General features: G+C 43.3%; 1 protein-coding gene across 15 annotated transcripts in view; it reads right to left on the reverse strand.

Annotated features, from left to right (window-relative positions):
* The window catches only part of LOC135939593 (CUGBP Elav-like family member 2), a 234,644-nt gene that overhangs the window by 41,198 nt on the left and 181,396 nt on the right, over window positions 1–12,050 (reverse strand). For all 15 annotated transcript variants that reach the window (XM_065484656.1, XM_065484420.1, XM_065484502.1 and 12 more), the window contains one exon: window positions 7,167–7,215. In XM_065484656.1, the coding sequence (XP_065340728.1) occupies window positions 7,167–7,215 (49 nt within the window). The remainder of the gene's footprint in view (window positions 1–7,166; window positions 7,216–12,050) is intronic.

Consider the following 12,050-nt stretch of genomic DNA (forward strand, 5'->3'; position numbering starts at 1 on the left):
CACCCATCGTATAGATCGTCAATCGTTAAGTACAATGTCAGACTCGTGTGCGCGCGTATTTTCCGATTCCGAATATTTTTTTCATTGAAAGGCCTATCCCCCATTTATTGTAAACCCAAATTGTTCTATATCACAATTATTATTAAATTACCATTATCTCATTACATTATCAATATTCTATTTAATAATAACTATTCTACAATTTAATTGTTTAATGTTTAATTTATCCGTACACACCAGCAACACTTTAACTCCATTTTAAAGGTCGAATTTCCCACGGACTGAGAGTTGAACTAATTTAAGCCCGGAGTTTGTTAGCTTAGTTGATTTTGAGTAATAGCGACTTTTGTGTCGTTATAAATGGGCGCAGCTCAGGTGTGGGAGTCTTCTCCTTCTTGTTGCACTCACTGCACTCTGCACGCACTGTTTTACACTCGTTGTACGCGCGGCGCGATTTATTAAAAAAATATATAGGGACAGGGGATATGGGAATCACAATCATTATTTAATTTACCACATATCGTTATAATGTATTGGTTGATTTGGCTTAAGACTGGACTGATACGTAAATTATTGTAATTATTGTATTTCTATGTATTGTTGTTACTCTCTAATTTTGTATTGTTGGCCGAGAAGCAAAAACTCAACAGACCGAACATCCAGTATTTTACAAGTTAATTACAGATAACGTTAAACAAATTAACCGATCTCCCCGATAGCAATCGATTGAATCTGGCTTGTGGTATGTGTTGTGTGAACAGTTTAATGGAGCAGTCAAAACAACACGTGCCACGTATCAGCTTACTTTAGTGCATGCAAGTGTTTCATTCTTTGCTGTTAATTACATGCGATATTTTGTTGGCCATCATTCATTGTGCGTGCTGCTTCGCTTGCATACTGTTGAGTTTGCAGTTAGCTCCTCGTGTTGCGCGGCCCCTCTCTTTTCCCATACGGTTAATGTATTCATTGAGCTGACTTATCGGCCGTGTGTTATCAAAATGAGTCTGTGGGTCAGGGCCGGACTGCTCCTTAAATAGCATGCTTTTAAAGTCACGCATTTCAGTGAACTAAAGCGAGATTTACGGATGCTCTTTCACCTAGCTTCCGCTTTGATTTGCATATTTTGAGAAAGGAATAATAGTAAAATTTAGTTTCCATGCACGGCTTAAAGGTATAATACTTTCAGGTTAGTTAATGATACTCAAAATTTTATTTCTTAATAATTACCATAAAATTATTTCGAAAATTACAAATAGGAAAACCACAACAAGTTGATTAAGATTAATTAGTATATAACAGCTATTGATAATAAGAAATCCAGGCCCCGCTGCATGTACCTGCGCATCCGGTATCAGGCGTCGGAAACGATCGACAGGCAGTCCGTGCCTCTCACTATATTGGGAGGGTGGGATTTGCATAATACGCACTCCCAGCGCCGCCGCCACAGCCAGCATTTAACCCAGGTGTGGGACTCGACGGTCGGAAAACACGGTGGTGCGACATCTATCACTCATCCAACCACTGAATCTGTGGGGCCGCCGGTAGAAAAAAGCCTCTCGATTTTTGTTCCATTATTATGTATGCTGTAGCAGCGTCGGCTGCTGAATATTCAGCCGGCGGTCATTTGAAATTAAGATTTGCAGTGACCCTCGCAGGCGTGTAGCTTGCGACACACACAAAGAGAGCGTATTGCTTGAATAAACGAGCAGCTTCGTGTCCGTTGCGGCCGCGGCGACCGAAACACCCAAGTGCACCCAAAGCGGCCGAGAGATAGGGAAAGGGACGAGATGATCCACTTGGGCGCACGGACTGAATCGCAAAGTGGGCGAAATCGCCCTCAGCCGGGCGATAATCTCGTGTCCAGCCATTCAAATTCAAATTAGACATGCGGAACGGGGTGCAGAGCAGACGGAATTGCTCTGGACTTTTTATCTAAATTTTCCTAATCCTAAATCCGCGCCCCGCGTAAATTACCCATTAAGATGTGTCTGAGCACCAGCTGGAATGGAAAAAAATCACGAGCTTGATGTAATTAGCGAGCATAATAAAATGCACGTGCCGAAACTTCTGCGAATACGCCTGAAGCACGGCATTCCGCCTTGCCAGAAAAATGTGCGAGCCGCGAAAAAATTTAAACTTTCAACTTGCGGCCGAGGGCGGAGCTGTAAAACTTCCCTTTTTGCCTGGCACAGAAGGCAGACACGAGATAGAGAGCTTGGAAAGAATTTCCATGCAGCGAGGTGCGCTCACCCAGTAGAGGAATGTGCAGAAAAAGTAAACTGGCAAAGCTGATTAAAGGCCAAAATAAACACCGACGCGTTGGAAATAGCAGGACGGGTAATCGCTGAAAATTAGCACATAAATGATACGGCAGGATTTGCCGACTAAAGGGGAACTGACAGTTCAGCCCTTTAAATACCGAACCAAACTCGGCGTTTAGTGAATTCAACTATCATTCGGCCCATTCATCACGATACTAACGTAATTAAACGTCATTCCGCCATATTTCGCAAGACTGATGCTTCTCTCCGTTCATTATGATGGTCATTTATTAACAAAAAATAAAATAAAGCCTCGCAGGAAAGAGTGACGGGTGGTAATTGCGATGAAGAGCAATCGATCACCCATGACAAAGCAGCAAAAATTACGTCCAAATGGACCAAAGCGGCACAATTTTTTCCAGACGAATTGACAAAACAGCAGAATACGACTGGACTGACAAGTGCAGCAACAAACTCAAGTTCACGTGTGTACACATGCATAGTGGCGCTGAAAACTTGTCGCTGATCAATGATTAATGACCCCCATCCTTTGCATATATGCAGTAAACGGGTTGGGCGATCAGGTCAAACAAAGCGAGCTAATATCAATTTGGGTGGCAGCGTTGAAACCAGGCAGTTGGATATTGAAATTGCAAATGTACAAATTGATTTATTTAGCATATACATAAAAATGTAATGAAATATCGAATAGGGAAGATAAAAGCGTGGTTTGGACGGAAGCCACAATTTTGCCGTGACTTTAAGCGGCGAACCTCAATTTAACGTAAAATTAAATTTGTTGAAGTTATTTGACAAGCTGATCTGTACTGCAAACGCCGAATATACGCTGACCAAAGTCTAAACAGTTTCGCTTAAACGCGGAGCCTCAATCCAATGAAATAGATCACAAACTACAATCCTCAACCCCCACAGCTTCCAGCTAACAAAGCCCACGCAGTGAAGAGATCAGAAACTGCATTATTTCACCCATATAGCAGAGATCGAGGTGGGTTCTCGTATTCTCGTCAAACTTTGTGTGTGCGATCCTTTATTTATTCAGCGAGACAATCTGGCACAGAAACACAGAGCGGCGCGCAATCAAGGTTCTGGGCGGGCGGGCGTATGTTCGTTTACGGGGTCTCCATTATTTGTTTGATTTGACGAAGGGGCTGGACGGGTGCTGGGGGCATGTATGGTTTTTGTCTCGCATGATGAGAAGGATCGGCGCATCGGAGCGCAGTCAACGGCTATTTATAGCTCCTTCAAACTCGAGTAAGAGAGTAAAAACCCTTTTGCCGCCTAGCTCGCTCTCTACACGCTCTGTATACACGAGGTGGAGAGAAAACGGTTCGGATGTGATAATGTAAACAACCGTCTCATATCTCACGTGAGCCCATCTTGCGACTGACGTGCCAACCCGCGCTGCCACACCACTAATCGCGCAAAAGTATTTGCGCTGTCAAATTTCCGCCGTTCCACTCGAGCGTTGGTGGAAAATACAGCCCCAAGCGCGCGCACCAGTTTTTAAAAGCGCACAGCTGGATGTGTTCGGTAGAAAAAATGCGTAAATACTTTCCAGCGCGCGTGTTTTTCGCCAGTCAGGGTGGAGGTAAAAATTCTGTTTGACAGGCTGAAAGAGAAAAATACACAAAAAGTGGCGGCACGCATACACTCTGTATTTCACGAAGAAACTTTTCATAGAAATAATACAGCTCCGTGCGGTGAGCGCCGGCATCTATATTTATACGCCGCGCGAGCCCCTGATAGCACGCAAAGTGCAAAGCATATTTGCCCAGCGTGGTTGCATACTTACACGGGGCCCCTATTTGCCATAACGCTTTCCAAAATTGAGACAAATGGTTCTAATTGTCTCCCCGGATAGCTCTATTTAATTTCCGAGCAAACATTTGATGGGGAAAAAATGACGTACATAAAAACTTATTCATTTTGCTTCGCAAATAATAATTCCATTGATTTATTACTTAAACTGTGATGCATTTTGAATTGCACGGTTCTCAACAATTCTAACAATAAATTAAAAAAATTGTTGAATTTTAACTGACAGAATGTTTCCTCGTTTCCTGTTTATTAAAAATCTAATTCTGACATTTAAATTATTCATGAAAACATACATGATTTGCATAGGAGGGTTTCAGGCTGTTGGTTCCTTTCCTGAACAATGTCCTTATTAAGCCATAATATGAAACTGGAAAAAGGTGGCCACTTTGTAGCTGATTATAAGACAAATCCGATAGGTCACTTGATATAAATAAAACATAATAATAACTTCGCTAGCCCATAATATGTATATTTTTTGCCACTAGGTGAATGACAACTAAGGACAGCTATAGCATCACTTTGGGAGTTTTATTATCCGATACGCTTTGATGCATCCAATCAGGTTGACTCTGGGCCACGTGAGCCTTCCACCGGTTCAAAAATAGAACTTCTTTATGGATTAACAATGGGCCGAACGCATAAACACGACCTGACGAAATCAGACCCGCGTCATCGGCAGCGATCCATTTCTCTTTCACGCGGGGGGCGAGTTTGACACCCGTGTGCGGGCGTGTTAGTGTTTTACTGTGTATAATTCAGGCCGCACACAACGCGGTCTCTGTAATCAACATTCAATAAATCGGCAGTCAAGTCGGTTATTATTAAAGCGCGACGAGGGAGGGCCGACGGCAGCGGTCAGTCAGCGGGATTGCACTTCACATCTAATTAAAGTAATCTGTGAATTGCGTGCGGCGGTGGAAAATGCCAAGTGAGCAGGCGAGAGAGCAGAAGCAGCAAGGGTGGCCGCGCGGCTCCGAATTAAAATAGCAAATACGCGATGGGGAAGAAGCGAGTGGCATGCAACACAGCAATTCGAAGGGCCCGCTTCCCCGAATTATACCCGAACCCTTTTCTTGCCTCTTGTGTCCTGCCCAATAGTCCAATACAGCAATGCCTGCTGCACGGTCTATGTGCAGTTTATTTTTAGGGGGTCATTAAAGAGTCGCCCGACCGACCGACCGGGCGACCGCGCGCGTTATTGGTCCGTTTTTTGCAAATCACACAGCCGTCCGTCGGTGCTCTTTCCAGTGGCTAATGGTGCACATTTGCGAAATGCATTGGGGTCCACTCTGGCTCGTGGATAGCGGCGGTTTTTGGTTAAAGCGTAATTCCGCTGCTGATTCATTGTCCCGCGATTTTTATTGCCCCGACAATTACTTTGTTAGTGCAATTGAAACACTGTGGACGGGTTGCGTTGGTTGCTGCTCTCTTTGCTCGCCTGTGTGCGCCATTTACCTCGCAAACAGTCAAATGCATTTTTTCGCCCTATTTAAACTTCCACACTGCTACAGCAATGTAGGCGCAACGTGCAATTTTTCATTCGCAATCGCACTGTCAGCTGCAAATTACGCAGCTCTTGCCCCATACACGTTATTCAAAACGTTGAAATAGTCAACGCGTACATTAAATATATGCTACCTGAATCGCAAAACTGTCATCATTTTAAAGTGAAACAATTAAATTGAGTGTTGCAAGGGTGCAACAGCTATACTAAATTTGAACAAACAAAAACAAAAGTTTAAGACGAATAGATTTTGTTTGAATGTAATCAAAATGCAATTTCGTCAATCTACAAGTGCAGAATAATAACAAACTGTACAAAAATTTAGCTGCGTTGCGCAACAGTGCAAACAGCTTTCGTCTCTCGTAGATCCAGCTGAAAGTGGCAGTGTCACGGTGCACTCCTTCTGACCACATTGACAAAAATAAACAACTCTTACTTAACAAGATCCACACAGCACGCTTTCCTCTTCCGCAGATGCGCTGCGTCATCCCACAAAATTAACCTTTGTTTCAGCGAGAGCACAATTTCTCGTAATTACACACCGGGCACATTTATATGTTCTATACACCAGACCGTCTGCGCGTCCGCAGTAATCTAATTATCCGCGGCAAAGGTCGGTTCATTTGTCTGAAATTCGTGGCGCGCGGGTGTTCTATATTCATTGTTTCGTCGCACGCTTCGGCTAAAAATAGCCGGTCCTCAAGTCAAAACACAAAAATGTCAAGCACTCGCGGCAGGAAAATGCCGACCATTTGGCAGGCACATAGTGCTCGTTGGGAGCCGTCATAAGGTTTTGCCAGGCACCGATTAAAAAGTAGTGAGGCAAATCACCGCGTCGAGCCATAAATTAAGCGCGTAGCAAATGGCATCAATGGGCCGCTAACATATCACTTTTCTCGCCGATGAGGCTTGTTTCCCCATTTGTTTCCGCGGTGATGGTCCACCCGCCAGCCTTTATTTCAGATAATTAACTCACCAGCTGGCGCGTCGAAAAAAGTCCTAACTTTTGGCACCACGCGCACACACTGCTTGGAGTGGAGCAGGGAGATGAATGATAAAGAACAATCGAGAGAGCGCTGCAGCAATCAACAAAACACAGTCGCGTGTATGTGTTTGAGACGCGGCTAACGAAGTAAGTGAGCCGCTTATATTGTGTGTGCACGCTTTTTTGCACTGATCCGGCCGCTGGTTTCGCGTTGCTCTCGTTCTAAATTACTGAGATGGCCCGTGGCCAACACCGTCGATAGCAGAAAGAACAAGAAGACCCGCTTGCTCGGTTGGTTGCCTTCTCTCTGAGGATTCGCACGCACTCGTCGAGATTATTTTATCTTCTAATGGGCGGCAAAAGGAAGCGAAAAGCCTCAATTAGGAAGATTAATTCGGTCCAGAGACTGCTTCCAATTAAAGTCGCCGCCCTTTATCACCGGCACCGGCGATGAGACTTGTAGGTCGGTCGTTTTAATAAATATCCCTGCGTGTGTTTGCACACTCTAAGCGAAGCCAATTCCTCCCCGAGAGAGGAATGCGCGCACGGTAAATAATGGAGCCGATGTGGTACTCACCATTTCTATTTTCACTATCCGCAGGCTTCATTTGAATCGGGTGATGCATCTGAAACATAAATGTTGCGAAGCATTAGCTTGGAAGCTTGATTGTTATCCAGAAGCGCATTTTGCGAAAATTTAATCATATTTTGAAAGTCCTGAAAAGCTCCCGATTCCTTTTGACAGATCAAAAGTCTCAAGGATGCTGGCGAAAAATGTTAATTCCCTCTAAAGCCTCCTTTGAAGCGTCATTTATGATAAAGAAAGGCTTCTTCAAAGGGTTTAGAGAGGAAGGAAGGCGAGTATTTTAACTTTGTTCCATGGCGGACGTCTCTTCAAAGGAGCAATTTGGCATAAACATATTTATAAAGCAAAAGTCCAACTAATTTTTTGCCCACGCGAACAGAATATAGCAAACTCCATTTAAAGCCTAATGTAAAACAGGTAGGGAAACTTTTAAAGAATGCCGTATCGATCATATTCCGTTTAAAATTCCATACCGTCGCATCTCATTTATGTACTTAAAAGGGTATTGCTCTTTTTAACAGCCCAGCAATATTTTCGTGAACTCCCCACGTATAAAGTCAGCCCTTTGAAGTTTGAGCACGACAACTTGTTTAATATTCATAAGCGAATTGCGTCTTAAAGTAGGCTCTTTATTAACATTTATTTTCCAATTTTCAGCGCGCCAGAGCGGCAGTATCATCCGCGCGGCAGCCCCGAAAGAGAACCGATTGCAGTGACAGTCAGGCGCCGGTAATGGACTACTAATTAATCAAAACGCGGCGACAGCGAACGGGGTCGCGTGAGCGGAGCAGCCCGCTCATTTTCTGGCTCACGTCGTGCGACATTCATATTTGACTTGCGAACGCGAGCTGCGCGCTCTCGACTTCTCGTCAATAATGCACGCGCCGCTCGCTGTGCTGCCAAATGGAGATGGATCGAAAATACGGACAAATTCGACGCGACGGGCAGCGCACAAGGCAAACAGGGGACTTTGAGAAGAGGATTAAAATTACAGCGCGCGCCGATGAATAATGCAGACAGAAACTTCCCTCTCCGAGGGGCAAACACAAAATTAGGCTGGAACAAAGAAAGCCAGCGAGCACGTGAAGGAGCAGTCGGTTTGATCGATTGCTATCGCGCTCGATGAGCGTTATTTATTTAGGGCCAACCCCTTTCGCCCTTGGCTTTCTCGGGTAAAGAGAAGGGCGCCCGTTGTGCAACAGCGGACGCTTGATATGAACGCCTCAATATTTGATGCAAACACTCCCTGTCGCGAGAGAAGGAATTTTTTCATAAACAAAGGCTAACTTGGTTAGTTCAGTTTCAGATGGATTAAAACGTGAGGTAGGAGTTCCTTTAGTAGTTTTCTCTGCAAATGAACAGTTTATTACCTTTGTGAAGCTTTTCTGATGTACATATATCACAGTCTTTGTGAGACGGTAGTTAAGGTTGTAAAATTAAGACGGTTTAATGGTCGCGATTTAGACAGTTTTTAACACATCGTTCTTTGCATAATTTTCAAGTATTTGGTGTTTTAAATTGATTTTTTTTTCAGCCTATCAAAATCATTGCAAAGGTCACTTTTTTATGCTGGATTGTTTTCTCTAAGAATTTCTAACTTCGATTTTAAATAACGACAAGTTTGCATTTATTTGTTTAATCCTGTATTGCGAATCCTTTGTTCTTTTCTATTTGAGTGTTTTTTCTGTAACGAGTAATTGTATATCACTCGTTTAATTTCTTGTATGATTGATATGTTTCGCCATCTGAGGGATATGTTTGGAAATATTTGTAATTCACTATTAGAATGTTTGTGAGCCGGCAAGAGCGAATGCTCAAGCCTGGCATTAGGAGTGCGTGTCTGGCCGAGTGCAGCACGTAGCTCATTGAAGGTGGAATGGCCACGACGGGCCATGTCCACGAATGACGCACGCTTGATGCGGATCTGCGTACCTTTGTAATTTGAACTGATGTTCAAATTAATTTTTGTGAGTATTTTCTTATTGTGAATTTCTTTCCAAACTATTGTTATTCTTTTGTGAATTGTAAATTTATTATGGCGAAATATGTATGTTATAAAGGCAACCTGGCCGATAGGCTGTAGCGTGGACATGGACCAGCTACTACTGTTAATTAAGGACGAATCAATGGGATGTTTAATGCTCGAATCGGATCTGTACGAAGATGAGATTAGCTCCATTGAAGATCGTCGATTGAAGATCAATTTGTATATTTGTTGGGTATGATTGTGAATTACTAACCATGAGCTGAAATTTATAATTTAATTGCCACACGTCACTTAGAATTAAATCTGACGATTTTTAATTGATTTTTATCAAAACAATCAGTTTATTTCTCCTCTCGCCCCAAAGAAACTTCTATTCGTTAGATTTCCATGGAAAAATTGCATAGAATGTCAAGAATCAGCCCATGACGATGGGAAGCTTAGTGAAAAAAGTCTATATCGTTTTACACTTACGGCTTTAGCTTTAATGGGGTTTCCAATATTAATCAAGATGTGATTTGCATTCAAGTTGGCTGTTAAACTCTCATGTTACAATCAAATCATCGAGCTTCATGCGCGCATTATTACACCACGACAACTTTATTTCATGGAAGATTCAGCTTTCATAATATCTATTAACTTGAGCGTAATACATATATAATTATGTCACAGCAGAATACTGGAAGTGACAATATCCTAGTCGTATAGCTATTATAAAATCAACCAGGTCTCTAAAGGATGATTTTCCATTTATAGAAGCGAATCAAGTTGACGTGTCTCACCATGTCCGCTCGAGACTCATTAAGACCGAGGATGCTCTTTCTGTATTCAAGGAAATCCATTAGCTGCTGCATGTACCCGCCACACAAAGCAGACATCTAGTAACGAGCAAGAATCCTTCGATCGCGAATGTTTGCACACCTTAAGCCCGACTTTTTCAAACTGTGCAGAGAAACACGAAGCTGCTAGCGCAGCGAAAATATAGTACTCCCTCCACTGCAAGACGAGAGCGAACAGGCACGAGATGACGAGAGAGAGAGAGAGAGAGAGAGAGAGAGAGAGAGAGAGAGATTCGGTGCTCTTCACAGCACTTTTCCTCTCGTGCTTGTCTGCAAAAAAGTTGAATGAATGGGCGAGCATGCGTGATTACTGTAAAAATTCAAAGTCATCACTTTCGAGTGGACGCGCGCATTTTCTCCACGGAACTTTGGTGCTTGACAATTGCGAAATGCGTTTCCATGCTTCGGAAAAGGAGAAAAAAATTATTTGCGATATATTGCCGCAGCAGCAGCAATCAAAGTCACATTTTGCACTGGCGCGTTGGCACCAAATGACCTTGCGCAGAGATTCTCTTCCCTCCGCTTCATGGCAAAAGATGGCTTTGTTTTTGCTCTTTACACGAGGAGTGCAATTAACATGCCATTTTATGACGGCTCAGCGCGGCAAGTCGGACTATTAGTCGCGTCTCGTGCAATAATAAAAACAAACGAGTTACCCGGCAGGTTTTGTTGGGTAATAAATTATCACGCGCGCCTGCATCTCCACCCTTATGTGCGAGGTAATTGAACTGTTGGTACAACTTCGTCAAGTGTGCTCTCATCACTGTGTGCGCGTTGCATCACAGAATATTGCTGAGGCAACGCAAAAATGATATCAAGAGAGCGCTTGCACTCGTCTGTTGAGCATATCTGAGTAATTATTGCTAAAAATGAAGACAGGCTAATCATGCTTGACTTGATTTACATTAAAATTTACCAAAAATTGGTTCTTTACTAAATAAGTTATGAATGACGGGAAAGTTGCACGGTATTCAAAAATTAACGATGTTAGTGTACAGGCGCGGATTACCGGGACGAGACTGGCCTGGAGGATGGAAATAAGAGCCTTGAACTAACGCATAACTTCAAAAATGAGGACTACCATACTTCAATTTATTTTCTCACCGGCGTGGCAGACAGGGAGGGCCAATTATACATCTTATCATCACATGAAATTTTGCCCCAAAAGAGTATTATTTGCGATATTTCAATATTATTAATTGTTGATATATATCATCGTTTTAAAGCAAAAGTTTACGAGTGGGGAAAAAAGTACGACATTTCTATTTCCTCTTCGATTTATTTATTGACGGAAAATCCTTGCAAGGAGAAATCTTGTTTTGAGGCTCGTACCTTACCTTATACAATAGACTGAAAATGCTTCTTGCGTATGTGTTTGTTAACAAATTTCCGTTCACGTCAGCGAAAAGTGCGTGCGTCAGCATTTTCGCGTTTCACCTCTGGTGCCAATATCTTGTAAACAGAAACCCAGAACGTGAGAAGCGGATGGGCCGCTCGTTCACTGCATGCACGCCATGGAAGATGCACCGGCACGCAAGACGACGGCCGATTCAAAGTGCACGTTCCGCTGTAAGTTGAGCGAAAGGGCGAAATTTTCTGCGTGACGTCGATCGCCGTTCATTTCCATTCTCTCTCAACGAGAGCCGTGCATCGTGTGTGTACATAAATACACACATCGACAGCGCAGCCTCCAACCAGTTTCAACCCTCCAATGATTCTATTCTTATGCAAAAATATTTTGGCCACCGTTCAAAGAAGGCACAGGGAGCGAGAAAAAATCGCCGTGCTTGGGCGCTCAACAATTATTATTGCTTTTTGGTGCATTGTTTAATAGCTATTAGCATGGCAGAGGCGGATGAGATATATCTGGCGCGCGCATGATCTTGATCGAGATTTATGGCGCGGATCATCAGCACGCGGCGAAAACAGCGTCTTGATAGGGCGGCAGAAAAACGAATGGGTTTATTTATTGCTGCTGCGTCAGACGGGAAATATGAGAAATGTTATCTGTTGTGGCGCACAGGACAGCCATGGGAGCGTAAATGTAAACCA

This window comes from Cloeon dipterum, chromosome 1, assembly GCF_949628265.1.
Source record: "Cloeon dipterum chromosome 1, ieCloDipt1.1, whole genome shotgun sequence".
Classification (NCBI taxonomy): Eukaryota; Metazoa; Arthropoda; class Insecta; order Ephemeroptera; family Baetidae; genus Cloeon; species Cloeon dipterum.